A 24,169-nucleotide genomic window follows, 5' to 3' on the forward strand; every position below is an offset into this window, starting at 1 on the left:
GAAGTCGCGCCTAAGGTAGGGATCCAAGTGAACAGGAAAGAAACCACCTTATCCACGCGGCTATCTTAGCACTCTACTACCACCACCGAGAGCCAGAAACTCCGCCCGACACCCTTGATGGACAGCCACCTTTTGCAATCAGCTTCCCGTTCACTATAAACACTCCTTACTTCTCCCGCCCATTGCTTCCTTCTCTCAACCAATCAGAAAAATGGGCGGGATCATCCTTGTGGATTCCAGTTGTTTTTTTTTTTTCTTTAAAGAAGGATAGACCGTGCGCCGCGTTCCGGCTGAGGAAAAAACACCTCAAGAGCTAAGGGGAGGGACCTCTGTGATGAGCACGTCGATCTACCAATGAGAGGCCACAGAAGCTCTAAAACCCGGCCACCTAGATGGGCGGGGCACGAGTGGGGCCTAGCCAATGGCGGTCTGGCGGACGGAGGTTGAGCCGCGGTGGGTAGGGTTAGTGTGAGAGGTGCGGCGGGGGAGGTAATGATGGTGGTGGCGGCGGAGGGAGGCGGGGGAAGGGGGTGCTGGGCGCGGAGCGGAGGCTCGGGCATGGCTCCCTAGGGTGGGGGACGGTCTCCGGGTGGTCCGTCAGGGAGGGGGCGGGTGGAGGGGCGCCGTCCGCCTGCGGGGCTGCGGACCTCGGCTCCGGGGAGAGCCGCGGCTGGCTTGGCACTTCCATGTGGCTCCGCCGGGGATGGAGGACTCGGTGGTGGTGGCGGCGGCGGCGGCTGCCGCTGCGGCGGCGATGGAGGAGCGGCTCTGAGGAGGGCGCGGGGGCCACACTCAGCCCGGCCGCGGGATTAGAGGTGTGAGGAGCGGGTGGGAGGGGGCGAGAGGCGGGGCCGGGCTCGGGCCCCGGCGGGGGTCTCGCGGCCGTGTCTAGGTGACAGGGACGGCGGCGGGCCACCGCCTGCCATGGCCCGGGGGGCAGGAATCTGGACTCGGTGCCCGAGGACACCCGGGGCTCCCGGAGGCTGTTCCCAGAGGATGGGGGCGGGGAGGCGCCGCACCCCGCGCCCCGCACCCTGCGTGTTCCCCCAGCCCTGCGGGTCCCTGCTTCCCACCCCAGGCTGGAGTTTCCATTTCCCTGCTCTTGGCAGCCTGGGTGAAGGAGAACCCAAGTGGCCTGGAGCCGGGGACATTGACCTCCCTGTGCCTGGCGATTTCCCTCCACTGCCTGGTTCCCATCCATTTCCCCCCTCTGACTGAACAACAGCCAATCCTCCCTGCTCCCTACTTTCCCCCTTCCCCCCCCCCCCAGCATATATTCCAGGAGTCAAGTCCATTAATTACCAGCTGAAAAACAAAGTTTATCGAAAATACTTCACGCCTCCCCTCTGACTGGCCCCGGGGACATTAAACGGCATCCTGAGACTTTCCCGCTCTGTTCTCCCTTCTGTGGTACTGGGAGGAGAAGGTAGGGCCCCGACTGACTGGAGTCTCTGGATGGTCATTGATGCCCAGTTACCTGATTTTGCTGCTCCTTGTCTTCGGTTTGAGCTGGCATTTCTCCCTTGGTATCTTACATCCTTTGATGTTAGTGGCTTTTGAGGCTGTTGTTTTGTTTCATTGTTTGAAAAACACGTAGACCACTGGTACTGTAGGTTGCAGCCTTATCTAGTCACTTATGCCTTTCTTCTCATATTCTTTCTCATTTTTTTTCTTTTGTTTTGCTTCCCCCCCCCCCCCCCCAGCCCTCCAGAATACATGTCACATAGCCCCGAATGTGGAATGGTGATGTCTCCGTGAGGGAGCTTCCTCTCACTCATCCTGTCATGTATATCATACTGCTTTTGACTGGGCCATTCATCTAAGATGGGATTTACCCTGTGAAACTGGGAGAAGACTTACGGACTTCCAAGCATCATTTCAAGTAGTAGTTGAGTTTTAAAAAGTACAGACTTACATGTAAAGCTCCTTGGCTTTGGACCTTCTGCTTTATTAAAGCTGCTGTGTTGCGAATCCAGAAGTGTTCCAGTCTATTGACCCATCACCATGGCTTCAGTTTGGAAGAGACTCCAGCGCGTGGGAAAACATGCATCCAAGTTCCAGTTTGTGGCTTCCTACCAGGAGCTGATGGTTGAATGTACAAAGAAATGGTAAGATGTATGTGGGGGCTAGAGTTTGCTGTCATGTGGCCTAAACTCTTGAGACTTTGGATACAGTGTACAAGTTAGAATGTAGAAGCTGGGCAGGGTGCAGAGAATGCTAATAAGTATTGTGATGTGTGCTGTTGCTGCTGGTTCTGTCCCTGTGGGTTTTAATTACTGTACTTCAGTGTGGCTCAGAAGACTGTAAGTGGGAGCACTCTAAGTGCAGTAGATTTGGTCTTGAGGTCATTTGTCATTAGTGTTAAATAACTATAATTTTAAGGAGTCATGAAGAATGGGCACTGAAATATTATAGACTCATATGCATGATTCTATTCTTTTTCTTCAAACTGGGGTTTGAGCTCAATGCCTCATACTTTTTGCTTGGCTGGAGCTCTACCACGTTAACCATGCCTCCAGTCCTTTATACATACATGCTTTAATGTAACATATCTACCTGTTTGAACAGAGTCTTAATATAGAAGTCTATAGTCTACAGATTGATAGTGATAGTTATTTTATATTCTTGGTTTTTTTCTTTTATTTTGTCCTCAAGATAATGATTTTTTTTATTATTTGAATAATGAAATACCAGTCCACATAACCTTAGAAATTCTTTTGTTAAATGCTTAGTCAAGCAAATGTATTTTCTTTTAATTGAGTAATGATATACCTTTCTTGGCTGGATTTAAAGAAGCAATTAGTAATGTTCATCTGTGATTTGCTTATTTCCACTTGAGCAAAGTAAATTTGGGTCTTTTCACTGCCCCGAATGATAAGCAACAAGAATTCTTATTTAGTGAGGAAAAAAAATTAATCTTAAGCAAATGACCCTTTGGGTTTTGATTTACTAAGCACTCTACTGCGAAATAAGTTTATTTCATTGTCTACAAGGACTGTAATCTCATGTCTTTAATAATGTTATTTTAAACATCCTTTAAAATAACTGTTATAGAACTCATACAGAATATTCAGAAATTTATTTGGGAGCTAGTTTCTGAATGGTTTTCCCTTGAACTTGTTAGGAATGTTACTTTAAAAAAGCTTCCAGTGATTATTTTATTTCAGGTACTTTTGATTAGAGTTAAATACAACATCCTCTCCACCTTCAAGGAGCTTACACTTCAATGTATAAATAATTTCACTGTGATAGGAGCAATAATTCAAGTATGTTACATAGGGATCTTTTTTTTTTTTTTTTTTTGCGTCTGGTCTTGGTGCCTGAGCTCTGGGCCTGGGCACTGTCCCTCAGCTCTTCAGCTCAAGGCTAGCACTCTACCACTTGAGCCACAGTGCCACTTCTGGCTTTTTTTTTCTGCTTATGTGGTGCTGAGGAATCGAACTCAGGGCCTCATGCATGCAAGACAAGGCAAGGTAAGCGCTCTACCACTGAGCCACCTTCCCAGCCTAAGATCTTTTTATCTTTCTCCATCCAGTTGGATATTCCTGGGGAGGCTATTTCTCTCCATCATTCGGTTTTCATGTTCACAAAAGTAATAATGGTATACTTCGTAGGAAGAGTAATTGTGAAAATTGAGTTATTACAAGTAAAATGTTTGGAATAATGTCAGGACCATTATTACCTAGAATTGGGTAAAGGGAAAATGAGGTCTTTGGACGATTTCCTGAGATTTAAGCTGGGTTTTAAAGATTCAGAGTAGTTGTCCAGGAAGCCAGGGGGAGACGTAAAGGACATTTTAGACTGAAGCAAAAACTGAGACATTAAATATTAGGACATATGTTGGAAATTTAGATACTTTGATGTGTGTGGGGGTGGTTTAAAGGGTTACATGAGTGGAATTCAATGGGATAGGAGGTTTGAGAGGCCAGTGAGACTCAGATCTTGAAAGTTACGTGCTATAAGAAGGAGTGTGGGCTTTATTCTGTAGGTGACAGAGACACATGCAGTAAGTTTTGAGTTAAAGACACATTAGGATCCCTGTTGGAAAATCACCAGGACATCAGTGTGGAGTAAGATTCATAGTGGAAAGGATGATTTTGGCAGTATGGGGCTTCTGAACTCAGGAACTCGGGGCCTTGGGCTTGCTAGGCAGGTGCTTCTACCACTTCAGCATGTGCCAGTCCTTTTAGTTATTTTTCAGATAGGTTCTTGTGCTTTCTTGCCTGGGTCCAGCCTCAGAGAACAGACCTTCTCCTTCTACCTACACTACCAGCATGTTGGGATTACAGGCATGTATCATTATACCCAGTTTTGTTTGTTAAGACGGAAGGTCTTGCCAACTTTTTGCAGGGTCTGGCTTTGAACTTTGATCCTCCGAATCTCAACCTCTCAAGCAGCTGGTAAATTGTATCTTATGATAGAATGTTCTTCTATACATGTAGTTGTAATATTCTGAATTTTTCTTACTCATTAAAAAATGCAGTTTAAAGCTAGCAAAAATATACTGTCTAAAGAATAATTTATCTAGTGGATTTATTTTTTCAGCAGCAGGGTTTGAACTCAGGGCTTTGTGTTTTCACTTGGCTTGCTTGTTCATAGTTGGCACTGTCCTACTTGTGCCATTCCTTTTTGCTGGTTAATTGGAGATAGAGTCCTTGTACTTTTCTACCCAGGTAGCTTCAAACTGTTATGCTCCAGATCTCAGCCTCCTGAGGAGCTAGAATCACAGGCATAAATTCACCAGTGCCTGGCAGATATACTTGAATTTTATTTGTAGGTGGACCCTTAAGTAGAACTTAAGTTTTTTTTTCATTTTATAAAAATTGGTTGTAATGACTTTTTGTTAGTGTTTCTTTGCTTTACTTTGCTTAGAGCCCTTATAATACATACAAGCTAGGTTGATTTTTTACTCTTAATGTCAAATCATCTTTTTTTGTTTAACACTGCTAGGGGGGGTTGAACCCAGGGCTTTGTTCACACTAGGAAAGTGCTCTAAGCAGAGCTATATTCCCAGCTCTACTTTTTATTTTTTGGTGGCCTAGTATTTGGACTCAGGCAGATACTCTACCTCTTGTCCCACCCTGCTACCACTTTTTTTGTATTGGTTATTTTTCATAGCAAGGTCTTCATTTATGCCTGCGCCAGCCTAGACTTTTTATTGTTGTTCCTAGACACTCTGGGATAACAAAGCTGTGCTCAGTCATTGGTAGAGAATGGAGCCTTGCAAACTTTTTTTTTTTGGTCCTGGCTTAGAACAGTGATCCTCTATTTCTGCCTCTTAAGTGGCTAGGATTACTGTTAGCCACTGCTCTTGGCCTCAACCTCACTCTTAAATTTTAGATAATACTTTTGGTGTATGGAAGAGCAAAAAGATATGAAAAAATTTGGAGATCATGATTAAATAAAAGTAAAACCATTAATGATAAATCTCAACACTGGGAGAATAAGAAAATATATATTATACAAATTAGAGAAGAAAGGCTAACCTATAAAAGAAAGAACTGTATCATTAAATTTGTGCCTAGGTAGTCTGTATATATAGGGGTCATTGTCTTGCTACTTAAAAAAATTTTTTTTCCCTGAGAATCAGGAACATTTACAATACCTAGGAAATAGATCTACTGAGTTTGAATCTGTATTTTAACATGGTTTATAATATACATGATTTTATGCTTAATTTTTAATTTTTTTTGTGCTTATACTGGGGCTTGAACTCAATGTCATCCCCTCTCATTGATTTTTTTTCAATTATGAGTGATGTTCTACCTCTTGAGCTGTTTTCTACCTCCAACTATTTTTGGTTAATTAGAGATAAGAATCTCTTGAAATCATCTTCTCTCAGCTCGATTTAAACCCTGATCTTGAGATCTCAGCCATCTAAGTATTAGAATTACAGACGAAAGCCCACCAGTACCCAGCAAGGAGTGGTATTTTAATATTTTTAACCATACCAATGATCCATTTTTGATTCCAAGAATGTACATGAAAGCTACACCGATTTCAGCATGAATTTAAAACTCAAGGGACTGAAAATGGTAGATAGGATGGGATTCAGGGATTCCCATTTCTGAACTACCAGTATTGTATAGTAAGTCCTTTTCCTTTTTTTTTGAAATATAATTTTAAATTGTAATTCATATTTAAATATGTAATACAATCACATTATCCCAAACTCTAACAGTGTAAAATGTAAAAACTTAAAGTATAGAACAGTGTAAAATGTGCCTCTCATAGTTTGATACATTGTTATTGTAGAATTTGAAAACTAAAAAAGTAGTTATTCCCAGTGTTAAAGTTTATGTAGCTGGCTTATTAGATAAAATATAAACCCTTAATTTGATGTTCCAGCTTCCTGAAGCTGATTTTAGTTCAGTTTTCCAATGGACATTTAAAAGCTAGATGCAAATGTTAACTTGAATTTATGAAAGCTAGTTAAATTTTAACATATAATTTGGATACCCTTCTTTGAGTGGCTTAAACAAGCATTTGTCTGTTGACTAACAGAGTGATATAGCAGTACTTGAGTCTTGACTTAAAGAACTTTTGGAATAAGTTAAAAAAGAAAAGAAAAGCAAAAGGAAAGCTGGGTGTGGTGGGTGTTGTCCCAGCTATTCTAGAGCAGAGATAGAAAGGATTACTGTTTGAGGTCAGCCAGGACTAAACATGAAACCTTATCTGGGAAACAAACTAAAAGAGCCAAAGGATAGTGAGCTTTGCTCAGTTGGTAAAGTGTGAGACCCTGATTTTAATCTCTAGTACTCTTCCCCCCCCAAAAAAAAAATAAAAAAGGAAAAGGAAGAAGAATTAATTGGAAATATGCTTGGTGTGGTTTCAGAGTCTTTGGAAATCTAGATTTTGGAGCGGCACAGTGAATAGAGGTTAAAGGTTAAACTGACTAGAGGTGCATCTGAGATGCTAGTATGGACTAGATTATGTAAGGCCTTGAGATCATGGCGCGAGAGCTTGTGGATTTAAAGTTGATGAGACTATTGAAAGTATTTGAGCAGGGAAATGATATAATTTGTTTTAAATTTGTAAAAGATTATTCTGAACATTGGAATATGTACTGCTGTAAGAGTAGAAGCAAGGGTATCCATTAGAAATCTATTACATGGAAGTGGCACTGTGCCTCAAGTCGGGCCAGTGCTTAGGCTCCAACTTGAAGCCCCATGACCAAAAAAAAAAAAAGTTACTAAAAATAAGAAGAAATCTATTACAATAGTCCAAACTGCATGGTAGTGAGAAATAGTCATATTTATATAACTAACACATACCTACCCTTCCCCACTACCACACTTTCATCAAGGTTTTACTTGTAATGAATAAATGAATCCATTTTAAATATAGAGTTCAGTGAGTTTTGTCAATTGGAAAATGAATTTTCTGAAGGTACAGTTGACTGAAGTTACTAATAGAGTATAAAGTAAGAGATAGATCAATAATAATTACAGGTTTTTGACCTGAGGAATATAGCACTACTTACAGGCATGGGGGAATCTCTCTTGAAGAAAAATTTTGTTGTTTTTTTTTTTGGTCAAGGAGCAATCAAGAGGTTTTTTGTTTTGTTTGTTTTATTTTAGTTTTAGACATCCAGATGAAGATCTTAATTAAGCAGTTAATTATGAGTCTGACCCAGGGGAGAGAAGAGGTCCAAAGCCTCTAGTATGTAGGTGGTATTTATAACAATGGGACTGTAGGAAATTTCCTATGAAATTCATAGAGATTAAGAAGGGAGTTAAGAGAGTTAAGAGAGCCTTGAGACACTTCTCCCATACAGAGGAGACAGCAAAGAAGACTGAAAGCAATACTGAAGTGACAGGAAAGCTAGAGAAGTGCATTTTCTAAGAAGTTGAATGTAAAAAGAGAATCAAAGGAGTATTTGGCTGTGTCAAATACTATTGAGGTTGAACAAGATGATTGTTGTATTGGCAAGATGGAAGGAGCTGTTGACCTTGAAGAGAGATATCTGAGGAATATTGGGGATGAGAACTTGATTAGAAGAAAGGAAATAGATACAGTGAGTACAGGTGATTGCTTTAGAAAACTTGGCTACAAAGCAGAGAACTAGGTAGTACCTGGAGAAGGACAAAAGTTTAAGGTGTATTTTTGACATGACAGCTATTGCAGCGTGCTTGAAAGCTGACGGAAATGATTGAGCAAAAATGCATGATGTTGGAAAGGATACTAACCTTAGGGGAAAAGTCTTGGGGAGAAAGAGAAACATCTAGTATACAAGGAAAAGTTGAATTTAAGTGGAATCAGAAAGAAGGAGCAGTGTATGATAAAAAGGGGTAGTACTCAAGTTTATTTGATGACAGGTTCAAATATTCTTTTCTACTGGCTTCAGTTTTCTTAGAGAAATAATGTTGAAGATTTAGAGACAGAAAAGTTACAAAGTTATGACTAGGGAAATGTACGGGAATTGCTGGGTTGTGTCAAGGACCTTCTTAACTTTGTGGTTGGAAATTTAGAGTAAGTGCCACCAGCAAATTGGCATTCTTAATCCAGCTATGTTCAGAGCTTGCATATTGGCAGAGTTGGATTTGAGCAGTGCTGAGTTTATGTAGGAATATATGGATGAGGGAGGGAGAAGGAATTAGTAAGTGAATGTACAGAAGGGTTTATGTGATGAATCAATGTAATATAAACTGGAAAAGAAGGAAAATAAGGACTTCAAAAATGAGATAGTGAAGAAGATTGTGATTGCTAGATTTGAAAGAGGTTGAATTGTTAGGTTAGGATAAAAGTGCATGAGCCATGGGGCTGGGAAGGTAGCTCAGTGGTAGAGTGCTTGTCTTGCATGGCTGAGGCCCTGGGTTCGATTCCTCAGCACCACATAAGCAGAAAAAGCCAGAAGTGGTGCTGTGACTCAAGTGGTAGAGTGCTAGCCTTGAGCTGAAGAGCTGAGGGACAGTGCCCAGGCCCAGAGTTCAGGCCCCATGACCGGACCCCCCACCCAAAAAAAAAATGCATGAGCCAGAAAGATGGGAGGTGAGACTCAATGAAGTGCTTGATTCTTAAGAATGTGGTGAATGTTAATGACAAGATATAGGTAATAAGTGGTCTCTTTGGATTATATGTTTATCAGCTAAAACAAAATGAACACACAAAACAATATGTTTGTATATATTTATATAATTATGAAGTATGTCCATGATAATTGATGGTTGTGTTAGAATGGAGGAAAGATTTTTGAAAATACAAAGATTTTTGGTGGTTAAAAATTTGAAGGTTAAGATAAGAGACTGATTATTTCTGTAGCTCTTGAAGTTACCGAAAACAATGGGAGGAGATGGTGAGCCACCGGTCGCTCATGTCTGTAATCCTAGCCAGTCCAGGCAGAAAAGTCCCCTAGACTCTACAATTAACTAGCATAAAGTGAGATGTGGCACAAGTGGTAGCACGCCAGCTGTGAGCAAGTAGTGTGTGAAGCTCTAGCCGTGGAACCAGCAAAAAGAAAATGGTCGTAAAAAGGTAAAGGTGATGTTTGTTACCTAGTTTCTAGACTTGCTTCTAGAGAGACTTGTTTGCTGAAGTTTCTGTATTACAAATTATGTGAAAGTTGAATAGTTAGTCCTGGAAACAAAATTAATATAGTCTTTTTTTTGTATTGTGAACTGTGAAAGTCATAAAATTTTAGCAAATATTAAATACTTGTTTATAATTCTATGATCATGATCTATGGGTTAATTTTTTTTAAATGGAATTGTTACAGGGTAGTAGTTTATCTACTTTTTTGTTGTTGTTGTTGGTTGTGGGGCCTGAACTCTGGCCTGGGCACTGTCTCTTAGCTCTTCAAGGCTAGTGCTCTATCACTTGAGCCCCAGCACCACTTCCAGCTTTTTCTGCTTATGTGGTGCTGTAGAATTGAACCCAGGGCCTCATGCATGCAAGGCAAGCACTCTACCACTGAGCCACCTTCCCAGCCTTTTATCTACATTTTAAACGTTTATTTCACATGAAGTATAGTTTAACAAAATTTATTTGTAGTGGTAGCATTTTTTTTTTCTGGTCTTGGGGCTTGAACTTAGTCCTGGAGTTCTTTTTGCTTAAGGTTTGCATTCTACCACTTTGAGCCAAGGCACAACTTCTGGTTTTCTAGTGGTTGATTGAAGATAAGAGTCTCACAAACCTTCCTGCCCAGCCTGGCTTTGAACTGTGATCCTCAGATCTCAGCCTCCTGAGCAGTTAGGATTACAGGGTAAGCTACCAGTGCCCAGTGACAATATTTTTATTTTTGGAAAGAAAATGTGTATTTTTGTTTCTGGAGCAAAATCAGTTCATATTGTTTTATAACTTTATTTCATATAATTTAAAATAAGTATCAGAATAAGCAAACTAACTTAATGCCTTAAAAGTCGAATAATGTGTCATCATTTCTGTCTGTCCTATAGCATTTTTTTATTATGCATTTTTTGTTGTTCTGGGGATTGAACCCTGGCTTTTTATACTAAGTGAATGCTCTGCCACTGAACCATAACAACAGACTTTTATGATGTATTTCTTGAGAACTTGTTTGGAGGTTATCAGAGGTTGTTGAATTTTCAGGAGAGATGTACTTGGAGTCATGAAGGAGGAAGAAGACACTTCCTTAGCTAATCAAATCAGCTGAATCAACTCTGGCAATCAGTAGGATGACAGATATTGTAGCTAGCTTGCCCTCACATCCATGTATCGTGCATTTCTTTATGACAGTTATGAGATTTTTTTCAAAATGCTTTCTTCCTGTCATGATTTGTGTGTGTGTGTGTGTGTTGTGTGTATGGAGGCTTGAACTCAGAGCCTCACATTCTTGGTTGGCTTTGATTTGAGGGTGGTGCTCTACCACTTGAGACATACTTTTACTTTTGGCTTTTTACTAGTCAATTATAGGTAAGAGTCCATAGGACTCTTTTCTGTCTGGGCTGACTTCAAACTATGATTATGGGATGAAATTTTAAGAGTTGTGTGAGGAAGTACATTTAGGCTTGATTTCATTTCCTATGAATTTTATAATTAATACAGCCAGGGAACTTAAAATTAGGAATTTCTAGAAATGTGCTATTGATGCATCAATGTATTTGTTCTAATCTTGTGGTGAATATCAACAGAAGAATTATATGATTTACAAATAGTCCAGTGTGCCAAAGGAAAAATTACACAACGCAGTTTAAACTGAATACTTAGTAGGGATGTTATATTCTGCTTCAGGGCTTTTGCTTAATTTCTTAAGAGGACTTGAACTGAATAAGTAAAATGGAGACAGTGAAATTTCTATCGGATGGATGTCATAGTGTGTGTGTCTTTGTTATAGTGTTCTTTTTAGGGAGCTTTGCTAATAAGCACCTAAAGATTTTCTTTAATCTGCCCTATTTAAATTTTTCATATTTTTAATTAGTCCTGGTATTGTTATTTAAAACACTTCTGATTTTAAGAAAAATTATAAAAATTGGCCTGAATTAAAAGAAGTTATTGTTCTTAAGGTTGATACTTATGTCTAGAAGAATTTTTCAGCCTATGAATTTAAAATAATAACATTTTGAATTATTTAGCGATATAAATAGAATGGTGATAGTCTTTGAGGAGCAGGATGAGTATATATTAATGGGCATATGAGAAGAGTCATGTGCTTCTTTGACACTGGATTTACTTCAGATTCACTGGCAGCTGAAGCAAAAAGAAAAGCACATTGGCTACTGTAAAATCTTGAGCTAAAGAAAGTCAATGCCCTTCTGGCTTGAGAAGGTATATGAATTTGTTACAGAGACTTAAAAAAATTTAATCCAAACAATATTTTATTATGAAAAATACACAAAACTGGGTAAGCAGTTATAATCCCAGTACTAAAACAGAAAGATCTCGAGTTCAAGGTTAGCCTGGGGTATGTAGTGAGATCCTGTCTTAAAAATAAAAAGAAAACCTCTTTGGATAAAATCTCCAGCTACAAAAATGCTGTTAATATATCTGTTAACTTTTATATCTGTCAACATATAATGTATCTGTCAACTTTAAGAGAATATGGATGAGAAACCTAGTTTTTTGATTAGCCCCTTTAAGCCAAGAGTATAGTTTGGAAAATTGAGAAGACGAGGCATTGAAGAAAGTTTGGAAACCCTTGGTAGTAAACTTTTATTTTGTACTGTGGATTAAACTCATGGTCTAGTGCTTACTAGGCAGTTGCTCTACCATTTGACCACACCTCCAGCCTCTTTTTGAATTATTTTTGAGGGAGGGTCTTTTATGCTTTGGCTTGCATGGGCTGTGATCCTCCTACTCATGTCACTGGAGATGATGGGGCACACCCCTGCACCTAGCCTTTGGTTGAGATGGATCTAGCAGACTTTTACACCTTGGCTGTCCTCAGACTTTTATGCTCTAGTCTGTGCCTCCCATGTAACTAGGATTACAGTCTTGATCAATCACACCTGGCTAGTATAGGCTTTTATGATAGTCCCTAATGCTTCCCTCTTCTTTCTGGTCCTTTGTCTGTTGTTATGTTTGTATAAATTTAGTATGATAATTTCAATCTTTGAAATATAATCTTATTCTGTTTTGTCTTTTCCAACCATGTCCATGAGGATTCCAATTTTTTTAGTTCATTCCAAGTTTCTTTTAAACTTTTTTATACTTCTCTATCCCTGTCTAAAAAATCATTAAATGGGAAAGAGCTATTTCAAAAGTAACTTACTTGAACCTATATTCATACAATAACTGGGTCTAGAAATAAAGCTTAATGATTGAGCATTAATTTGAAAAGAACTAATTTATAATTAACTTTAAAAATGGGTTAATGCATTTATTTAATAAACTTTTTATTGAAATAAGGTTAGGTTTACAGAAGAGTTGCAGTGATTCTATATACCCCTCACCCAGCTTCCTTTGAGTAAATTTCTGGTAAATTATCACTGCCATTAATTAAAACATAAAATATTAACATTTATCTAAACCTAGATATCAACATTAGTACATTGTGCTAACTAAAGATTTATTCAGACTTAAATATCCCCTTTCCGTTCAAAGATTTAACCTAGGATACTACCTTGTATTTAGTTGCTACATTTCTCTGTTTCAGTCTGACAGATTTTCAATTTTTCCTTGTTTTTCATAATTTTCATAGTTTTAGTATGCTGATTAGGTATTTTGTATTATGTCTCTAAAATTAGGTTTTTCTAATAAGACTGAGATTATGGAATTTGAGGAAGATACCACCAGGTGAAAGTTTTCATTTTTCTTATTAGTATCTAGTTACTGGAAACCAGTTATTAAATCCAACATATACTCATGGGAGGGTAATTTTGTTCAATTTCCAAGAAATAGCAAAATTTGTGAACATTTGTTAAATGTTAAATTTTGTTAAAACTGCCATAGACCTGATATTTTTGAAAGTTATGTGATGATATTTGAGAGTATTTACCCATAAATTCTTCAGCGTTAGATTTCCTAAAATCAAGAATATTTTCCCTTCCTTTCTTCCTTCCTCCCCCCTCCCTCCCTTCATCTATCCCTCCCTCCCTCTCCCTCTCTCCCCTTCTCTCTCCCTCCCTCCTTCTTTCCTTCCCTTCTATGCCTCCCTCCCTCCCTTCTTCCCTCCCTCTTTCCCTTCTTTCCTTCTTGTACTCCTTCCTTCCACCCTCCTTCCCTCCCTTCTTTAAAGTGCTCCTCAGACATCCTCTGCCTTGTCTCATCCCCAGCCTTTTGGTGAGATAGGGTGTATAGAAGGGACTGGAATTGGATATTTCGATTTTTGATCAGTTAGGTTCTGGTAAAGTAGTTTCTCTTTAGGGAAGGCCTTGTTAGGAAATCCTGGAGCTATTTTGCATTGGATATTTCTCCCCTATTCCTGTCCAAAGTGGGGAATGTTTTTCTCCACTCTTGATAGGGATATTGGAGGTAAAACTCTCAAAAGCTTGGACATCTCCTAAGATTGATCTCTTCTGGGATTTTTAAACTTTCTTGAGAGTTCCTTTTTATGTGGATAATACTGTATTGTATTTCTCCTTTAATAAGTTGTGGTTCTCTTTATCTTCTTGCTAGTCCATAGGATTGTGATTTTGTCCTTTTGTCTCCATTAGGAAAGAAAAGTTTTTCAATTTGTTTAGCTTCTTTTTGTTTCTTATTTTTTGGTCTTTGTGTATTTGTTGTGAAGACAGACGTAGCAACTTTTAAGCTCCTTACATATTGTACCAGAAAGTGGAGCTCTTGACTGTATTGCAACTAATACTTATTGTAACTAGTCGTTACCATTTAGTTAATTTATGATTAGCTTATAGAATATTGCAGTATGTAAATTTTTTTTTGTTTTGTGCAGTCTAACTTTAGTTATCTGGATTTCTTAGTCTGTATGTGAATGACAAAATTCTTGGAAAGTTCTTGTGAATTTTTTTGCTCTGTTTAATTTTACTTAGAAACACTTAAGTGTCAAACAATAAGCAATACATTTAATTGTACTGAAATTATCAGTTTGTTGTTTTTAAGTACTGCATATGTGTTCAGTATTTCAAATTGAACAAGAAGCTTAATTAAAAAGAAAGTCGTGTGTAGTTCATTTTGTAAATAGATGCAAACTTTAAAACTCACTGTAATAAATTATATTCATTCTACAAATTTAGGATTGAATACCTAAAAATAAATCTCAATTGATTGCCTGGAAAATATGTATTTTGTAAATCAGAGAAAACTGCCATTGGACTAATTTAGAATTATTTGAAAAAAAAATCACTTTTTAGCCTGTCATGAGGATACATACCTATAATCCCAGCTACTAGGGAGGTAGAAATTGGGAAGATCAAAGTTTGAGGCAAGTCTAGACTAAACATTAACCATACTCTATCTCAAAAAATTCCCTGAGTATTGTGAAACATGCCTGAGATCCCAGCTACATGGGAAGCGCAGGTAGAAGGATCTGTGCCAGAAGCTGTCCCCTTGCAAAAATGGAGGATCCTATCTGAAAAATAACAATAGCAACTGGGGACACGGCCCAAGTTCCTATCTAGCAAGTGTGAGGCACTGAGTTCAAAAAAGAAAATGAGTATTTTTTCCATTTTAAATTTATTTTGAGTTTATATAGCATATGGTATATATATATATATATAACAAGAATAGGAAGAAGTTTTATTTCATTTGTTTATTTTTTGTTGTTTTGTTTCTATATAGATACTGGGGCGTCCATGCTTTTACTGGGATTTTTGTGCTTATGGCCGGCACCTACCACTTGAGCCACACCTCTAGTGGAGTCTTTTGCTGGTTAATTGGAGATAAGAGTCTCAAGGATTCGTCTCCCCAGACTGGCTTCCGACTTCAGTTCTCAACCTCCTGTGTAGCTAGGATTATAGTTGTGAATTATCGGTGCCTGGCTTATTTTAAAAATACTGTATTTTTCCTATATATCCACTTTTAAATATATCCATTTTAATTTCTAAATATTTGCTTCTTTCCTCCTATTTGAAGACACGTGAACTAAAAAATTAATATCTTATAGTTTTATTTTTGTTTGGCAGATATTAATTCCTAAATATTAGTATACTTTTGAGTACTGTTTTGAGTATTATTTGAGCTGCCCTAATTTAATGCCTTTAAAAATTTTAACTTGAAGGGCTGGGAAGGTGGCTAAGTGGCAAAGTGCTTGCCTTGCATGCAAGAGGCCCTGGGTTCGATTCCTCAGCACCACATAAGCAGAAAAAGCCGGAAGTGGCGCTGTGGCTCAAGTGGTAGAGCGCTAGCTTTGAGCTGAAGAGCTGAGGGACAGCGCCCAGGCCCAGAGTTCAGGCCCCATGACCAAAAAAAAAAATTTAACTTGAAGTATTTTTGCTTCTCTGTTGTAGTTGTATGGTTTGTAACCATTTCAGAAACAACATTGCTTGTTCAATATTTTTAATATTGCTCTACATTTCTGCCTAGGTCTTGTCCAGTTTTATGCTTCCTTCAAAGATTAGATGAAATCTTAGCCTCTTTTTTTGTTTTGTTTTGTTTTGTTCCCCCCTCCCCCCACTCCACTCCCCCTTGTCTTGAACTCAGTATCCCTGCTTTTGCTTTACTCACAGCTGGTATTCTTACTACTTGAGCCACACCTCCAGCCTAGGAAGTTACAAGTTAGTCTTTTGATCACTTTTCTGCCAAGATTAGCTTTGAACTGGAATTCTCCACTTCTCAAACTACTGAGTAGCTAGGATTACAGGTATGAGACACTAGTACATGGCTGTCTTACCTCTTCTCAAAAGCTTCTTTAATTCCTTTTAGTTTTGATCTCTTTTTCTGTCCTTTTCACTTACAGTAGGTAATAACACTAATAAAATTAGTCTCTTTTAAAAACTAACATTTACATACTAATTATATGCCAGATACTTTTAGTAATATTTTGCTTATATATTTCATTTAGTTTTCGTAATAATTCTGAAAAGTGGTGTCATTATAATAGCAAATAGGTCCAAAATAATAGGCTTGAAAATCAGATAAGGCAACAGGATTTTGAGATGTCAAGAGCCTTGACATTTTAGGCCTGTCTGATAAATTATTTCTGTATTAAAACATTCCATATACAATATTGCCAGTTATATGTCTTCCATCTTGGTTTCATAAAAATACATTTTTTCTGAGTATAAAAACTAACTATACTCATAGTATATAGAACATAGGTGAAGATATTCCTCTTACTCTCGCCATCAATAGATAACTACTACTCATAACTTTGGTGTGCTCTCTTTCAGTCTCTTTTATAAGCATGCTTTTTATTCAGGTGGTTTTACCTAGTTATAATGCATCATTTATATATTTGTGAATTTGAATTTCTTAAGTTTTTCATAAACTTTGTGAATATCATTGTTAATAACTACCCATTAAGTGCATGTGCCATAGTTAACTGCATATTAATAGGCTATTTTCAATAAAAACTGAACGTTAGGAATACCTCAGTGAACAAATTTTGATAAAAATATTCTATATTTTAGATTATTTTCTTAGTTTATTTTCCCCAAAGTTGGGTTATTGCATCTGCCTTTTGGCTTATAGTTTATGGTGCCAAATTGCTTTATAAAATGGTCATCTTTATGTATTTTATAATCAACAACATATGTCAATATCAGAAGCACCATACTTTAGCCACTAATACAATTTTCCTATACCTAATTTGATAGGCAAAAAATAGTTTATCTTCTTTTAATTTTATTTGTTTCCTGGGAAATTTAATATTTTTATTTATTAGCTAGTTTTTTCTTTATAAATGGCTCATTGCATTCTTATCTGTTTCCTGACTGGAGGCATTAAGTTTTTTTCTTGTTTTGACCTGTTATTTTCTTTTGTGGACTTAGAGACATTTTATTCTATATATAGCTTTCAATTCTATTCTGATGTGTGTGTGTGTGTGTGTGTGTGTAAGGTATGTTTTGTTGGAATTTGGAATAATTTAAGATTAACAGAGGTTGCAAAGTTAGTATAGAGCATTTGTATAAATATTCTTCACTCATCTTCAATTTTTCTTACTGTTATATAATCTTATATTACGATAGTATACTGTCAAAATAAAGAAACAAACCTGGGTATATTAGTATCAAGTAGACTCCAGATTGACTATTCAGATGCCACCAGTTTTTTGATTGATCCCTTTTGTCTGCTCTAAGATCCAGTTGAATACTACATTGTATTTAGTTATCCATGGCAGATTTTCAGTCTTGTTTTCTTTTTTATTTTGTGCTATTCTAAGGTTTATTTACTATGAATTACATGTGAACTTTGAATTATTGTTATGGTATTGTTATTGCTTTTTATTTGGCTTTCTTATGAGATTTTTGATAGAAATTGTGAATATGGCCTAAAAATAGGACGAAATTTTAATAGAAGAAAGTGTGATCTATATGACATAACTTCAACTTAAATAGCATCTTTATTAAAACAAATAAGGTACTCACTACTGGTTTAATGAATATATCCTATAATTCCCCTTTACCACTTAGTATCTTCAATTTAAATTTGTGATTCAGGCCTAATTTTTCAAGGTTTTGAACTTCTGAACAAAGTAATATGTCTATTTTTGGCAGCATTTTAAATTCCCGACTTTGTACAGAAACTTTTACTACATTTTAAAATGTCACTTCCACGTAAACTTTGGGAATGAGATTGGCAAGACATGAATTGTTCAAATATGTGGACTATTTGCCAAAACAATTACTTTTTTAGATATATCAAATATATTGGAGATGACATGGTTTCTTGAAAGGAAGTAGATTTATAATTAAAATCCAGAATTAGATTATAATATAAACCAGTCTCAATAAGTTTTTTTTTCTTATGGTGCGATTAAAATGTCAATTATGTGGAGAGGGCTACAAAAGAGAATGGAACCTAGAAAATGTGTGGTTGGGGAAGTTTTGGCATATTGAGTTTTTAAAAATTGTTACTATAAAGGTGACATACGGAGGGGTTGCAGTTACATAAGTCAGGTTATGAGTACATTTCTTTTTGGACAATGTCACCCCTTCCCTTGCTCTCTCTAGTTTTTCCTTCCCATCCCAATGTATTGAGTTTTAATATTTGATGTTTCTGTGTAAATCATATTATTCTTACATTTGACCATAAAGTTTTCAGAAAATGGGTTTACTAGTTGACTGTGTACCTACTATGAACAGTAGATAGTTAAATATTATTTCATGTACTGATTGAGGTAGAAGGTTAACTTTAAATTTGAATTACTCCATTTTTTTCTAGTATTTACTAAAATAAATGAGTAAAGGTCCTAAGTAGTTAATTTGTAAAAAGGAGAAAAATTTGTTAGGTTTTCTCAATGCATATGATGCTCCCAGTTATATTTAAATGAGTGACTAAATTAAGTACATTTAATTGACATAGAAAACATTTAATAGATCTGAAGGTGTTTAGTATGAGTTGAATTTTGCATAGTCAGGTTTGTTTTCTTAGAAGTATCAATGGAATGTAATTTTCAGCCTGAATGTTATGATTAACTAAGTATCAATATAGAAAGGGTAGTTTGTTGTGAAATTTCGTGTGTGTGTGTGTGTGTGTGTGTGTGTGTGTGTGTGTGGTGGGGCTTGAACTCTGGGCTTGGCACTGTCCCTCAGCGCTTCAGCTCAAGGCTAGCCCTCTACCACTTGAGCCACAGCACCACTTCCAGCCTTTTCTGTTTATGTGGTGTTGAGGAATCGAATCCAGGGCCTCATGCATGCAAGGCAAGCACTCTTATCACAGAGCCACCTTCCCAGCCCTCAGTTTAAACCTTTTAAGTTTATTTAAATTTCTTCTATTTTTTTCTCTTTTGATAAAATCTTTTATTTTATTCTAGTTCTGATAGTTTTTCTCAACATTACCTTTCAAGTCTTCATTTTATACTCTAATTCTTAGTGAAAATAGTGATATAATTTCCACAGTTATTTCTTGTTCATTAAATATTCTCCTTGTATTATTCATGGGTATAATATTTTTTATATTTCTGAGAATACTGCTGATATTCATTTTCTTCTCTCTCTTTTTTATATCATCTTGCCTTTTATATTAGAAGTTTTCATCAGGTGATCTTGATCTGTTCACAGTGAACAGGGAGACAGTACAAAACTATTTGGAAGCTCTCTGCTATGAATGAAGTGGGTGATAGCATTTTTGGAGGTTGCTGAAAGAGAAGTGCTCAGCTAAGCATTATAGGCTATGTCTGTCTCTACCTAACACACATATACACACTGCTATATTAATAGTGTAAAGGATTTATAATTTTTCTAATATTTTTGGGACAAGCAGCACTATGATGGATTATTGCCACATATGTATGGGATCCTGAGCTTCTCAAACAATACTTTAAAAATTAAATTGTTATTATAAAGGTGATGTACAGAGGTGTTACAATTATATAAGTCAGGTAAAGAGTACATTTTTGGATAATGTCATCCTTTCTCTCACTGTCCCAATTTTTCCCTCCTGTTTCCACTCACAAGTTATATAGTTCATATAGTTCATGTTCAACATAGTGTCTACTGAGTACCACAAACAATGCTTGTTGCTCTGTGTATTACTTTATAATATCATCTTTAATGATTCCTTTAATTTAGAGATTTACTCTTATTTCTCTAATCCTGTTGGAACAAACCTAACATGTCATTAATGCAAATATTAATATTTCCATGAATGTTCTTAACCTATTTCGCTTTTGGACCCATTGGTCCTATGAAGTTTGTTGTATACTGGAGCTTGAGCTCCCATGCTCTCAATTGGCTTTTTTGCTTGTGGCTGGTTCTCTATTACTTGAACCATATCTCTACTTCTGGCTTTTTAGTGGTTAATTGGAGATAAGATTCTCTTGGATTTGTCTTTCCTGGGTTGGCTTAAAACCCCAATCCTCAGGTCTCAGCCTCCTGAGTAGCTAGGATTACAGGTGTGAGCACCAGTGCCCGACTTTTCTGAGGTTTTTATTTGATAGATGAAAAACCTCTTGAGTTTTAGATGATACAACCAGATGAAGGATGGGGATTCAAACCTACTATCTTCAAACCTATCTACTATTGCTTGTGTGTGTGTGTGTGTGTGTGTGTGTGTGTGTGTGTTTAATGGGACTTGAACTCTGGGTCTGGGTGCCATCCTTGAACTTTTTTTTTTCCCTCGGTCTTGGGTCTTGAATTCTGGGCCTGGGCGCTGTCCCTCAGCTTTTCAGCTCAAGGAGAGCACTCTACCATTTGAGCCACAGCACTACTGGTTATCTGGTGGGTAGTTGGAGATAAGACTGGGCTGGTTTTGAACCATGATCCTCAGATCTCAGCCTCCTGAGTAGCTAGGATTATAGGCATAAGACACCAATGCCTGGCCAAATTTGTCTACTTTTTTTTATGATTTTGTTATATATTATCTATTATCTACTTCTCCTTTCCAATAAGTGTTCTTTGAATACCAAGAAATCTCTTGAGATCTTAAACTCACAATCAAGACAAATATAATTATCACAAACAAAATTGCATCAGTTACAGAAGTGGATTGAGAGGAAATTGCATGATTTTTTTTTTTGAGGGCAAGAACGGTATCAGATTGATCCATATTCCTGAGAGCCAGATATGAAAACTAAATATGCCAGTATTTGTGTTAGTGATGTGAGGTTTGTTCCACTAAGTCTAGAAAAAGAAGAGCAAATAACATATTAGGTTACAATAGTCATTATGTATGGTGCTAAAAAATTAATAAAGTAAGAAACATTGTTTGGGAAGTTCGGAACTATATACATATCCAGCAGTTGTTAAAAACAGTGCTTTCTAAAAAATGTTTTTATATTAGAAAAATAGTACACTTTTTAATGGTCTATCACAAAACACATGCAGATAAAATATGCCAACGTGTACTTCCTTAATTTTATTGATGTTGTCCCCTAATTACGGTTAGACAAGTATCAGAAATCAGCAAAAGTCCATATGTATCACCAGTTATTTTTAGCAAAAGCAATCACAGTAAGATATTTTAAAAATGATAGGATAATACAAAATAAAAAAATTACAGCATTTTTAAGTGACAAAGATGTTTTACATCTTTCATTATTGGAACTTCCCTTAATTTTTATAGAAAGGAAATCTATACCTGTATATGTACTTTTTCTTGCATTTATACCTTTTTTCCTGTTGAATAAATTATTACAGCTTGCTAAATAATTTGTGAGGTAAGCATAAAGGAGTATAATTAACTGGAGCAAGAGCAATGATCGTATAATAGGAGGCATACTTAACTTACTGAAGGATAAAAACAATTACCTGAGAAATAGTAAAGTCTTTTTGTTCCAGTATTTACAGTATCGCATTGTGAAATGTTCCATTATGGCTAAGGACCTTTTTTCCTAAAAGTAATAACCTCATTTTTTAGTCAAGTGCCTATTCACATTTATTTGGGCATTAAAACTTTTGGACTTTATTTTTCTCATTGCAAATGTATTATGGATTCTGTGGTGAGAAATATTTACTTTTTTTGCAGTCTGTAGACTTAAGATTACTTTATTTTTACTTTACATACAACTCAAAGATTTAAATATTAGTTAGATATATTAGTTCTATTTTAGAAACGCAATTTCATATAAATGAAACTCATTAGGACATAAGCCCTTTGACATGTAAGCTTCTATAAGATAGCAAGTATTTTATTATTGTTATGTGTTTATTTTAATTTACTGAGTTTCCTAGCTTTCTAGAACGTTGATAGGTCAATGTAGTAGATGCAATCAGAAATCCAAACAGCCTAGCCCTATTATTTGCTCACTTCTCAAAAGTATAGAGTGTTCCAGGTCAACTGGCATTCTGTGTGATGAGTCAGGTTCAAGAACCTTGTATCTGAGAACTTTGCTTTCTCTTGTTTCTAGAGCCCTTTCCATTCAGTTATTATTGGAAAAGTATACTGGTCAGCTGTTCATTTTACACCAAGAATGGCACAAGTACTTGTCACAGTTTAGCAGTGAGAAATTTTGTGGCCTTATGTCAATGTCAGTGTGGTGGTGGTGTGGTAAAGGGGTTAGAAGCCTTCTTTGCAACACCTCACAGGATTTACACTGCACTTAGTTAGGCAGCATGGAATCTTTGGTAGTCTTTTGCTAAGAAATATTACTTCTCCTTTCATAATATTGGTAATACTAGCTAGTTCAACAGTGTTAGAAACAGAAGACCACAGATCCTTTATCCCATTCCTGAATTTCTCATTTTGCTTTTAAGCTACTAAATATTTAGCGAATTAGTGCCACCTAATGTGAACTTTATAGGTAGCAACATTTTAATGTAGTCCTTTCATTTAATAAATTAAGCAATAGGCTCAGAGAAATTGACATTCCTAAGGTTTTTGGTGTTAGACCTAAGAAAAAACAAGTACCTAACTCCTAGTCTAGAATTCTTTCTTACTTGTATTATTTCAGTTTTGAAGGGTTCTCATTTATAAACTGGGACTTCCTACACTAAATGGTTTCACAATATTTTCTCTTAGTACCCTTCCAAGATACTTGCTCTGGAAAGAAAGTGATACAGAGGAGAATGAGTGATCTGAAAAGTATTTGTGAATACCATAGGAATGGCCCAGGAATTGAAGGAGCTACAAGAAAAAGGAGGGAAGGATGCTAGAGTCAAGTGGGACCTGTTTCAAATGTTTGTTCACACTTTGTGAAACTTCCTATGTTAAGGCAAAGAATACATCCCTTCTACTTCTTTTGGTTTAGAAATAAGTAATTTGTCTGTCTAAGTGCTTTTTAAATTCAGTGCAATGTTTAAAAATGAATGGTTTATTGTTCATAATTGATTCCAAACTAAAATTGTACTTATTTTTAAAAATTTACCACATACTTTTTTTTTTTTTTTTTTTGGGTCCGGTCGTGGGGCCTGAACTCTGGGCCTAGGCACTGTCCCTCAGCTCTTCAGCTCAAGGCTAGCACTCTACCACTTGAGCCACAGCACCACTTTTTTTCTTTTTGCTTATGTGGTGCTGAGGAATTGAACCCAGGGCCTCATGCATGCAAGGCAAGCGCTCTACCTCTGAGCCACCTTCCCAGCCCTACCACATACTTTAAATATCTTCTCCATACAGAAATGTTTATTTCTAAAATGACATGAAATTTTGTTTCCTAGTAATATGCACAGTATTGTGAGGTATTTCTTCTTGATGTCTTTTTTATTATATAGCATGGGAAAATTAAAATTATATTAAATAACATAAACCTTAAACATTGTTCAATGCCTATAAATGTTCTTAGAAAGTAATCTTAACTTATATAGTATCTAGTAAACAGTCATACTGTAATTACTAATCTTTTGTAGAATTTTATATTAAATATGTCATTATTAATTACACTTTTTACAAATCCAAGTGCACACCTTTTGTTGGGTTTTACATTAAATGTATCATTATTAATTACACTTTTTACAAATTCAAATCAAGTGCATGTTTCCTGAGATATAAAAATTTTCTAATTAAGGCCTTTTTGTCTTTTTCTATTCTCTCCAACATTGTGCTTTGACTGGGGGATAGCTATTCATTTTCCCCCTAGATTGTTAACTTCAAGAGGGAAGAGTTTGCCTTCTCTCATTTCTTGCTCAACATTCAGCTAGCAACACAGCAGATATTCAGTAAATTATTTGTTAAATGCTTTGGATTTTTTTTAATGCCATTTCTAGTTTTATCTCACACTTTTTTTTTTTTTCCAGAGCTAGGACTGAACTGAGCTAAATCTCCAACCCCACATTTAGGATTC

The 24,169-nt window shown here is 36.7% G+C and overlaps 1 protein-coding gene across 5 annotated transcripts in view; it reads left to right on the forward strand.

The window, feature by feature from the left end:
- Window positions 1-423: 423 nt before the first annotated feature.
- The window catches only part of Ehbp1 (EH domain binding protein 1), a 283,096-nt gene continuing 259,350 nt past the window's right edge, over window positions 424-24,169 (forward strand). The window contains exons 1-2 of one of the 5 annotated variants that reach the window (XM_013022530.1): window positions 424-453; window positions 1,704-2,108. In XM_013022530.1, coding sequence (XP_012877984.1) covers window positions 2,005-2,108 — 104 coding nt within the window. In that variant the 5' untranslated portion in view covers window positions 424-453; window positions 1,704-2,004. Of the gene's footprint in view, window positions 454-618; window positions 816-1,345; window positions 1,427-1,703; window positions 2,109-24,169 lie in introns of those variants that run through there. The other 4 variants (XM_013022533.1, XM_013022532.1, XM_013022528.1 and 1 more) reach the window with 4 other exon arrangements.

Source organism: Dipodomys ordii, unplaced genomic scaffold (genome assembly GCF_000151885.1).
Source record: "Dipodomys ordii isolate 6190 unplaced genomic scaffold, Dord_2.0 Scaffold63, whole genome shotgun sequence".
In the NCBI taxonomy this organism is placed as follows: domain Eukaryota; kingdom Metazoa; phylum Chordata; class Mammalia; order Rodentia; family Heteromyidae; genus Dipodomys; species Dipodomys ordii.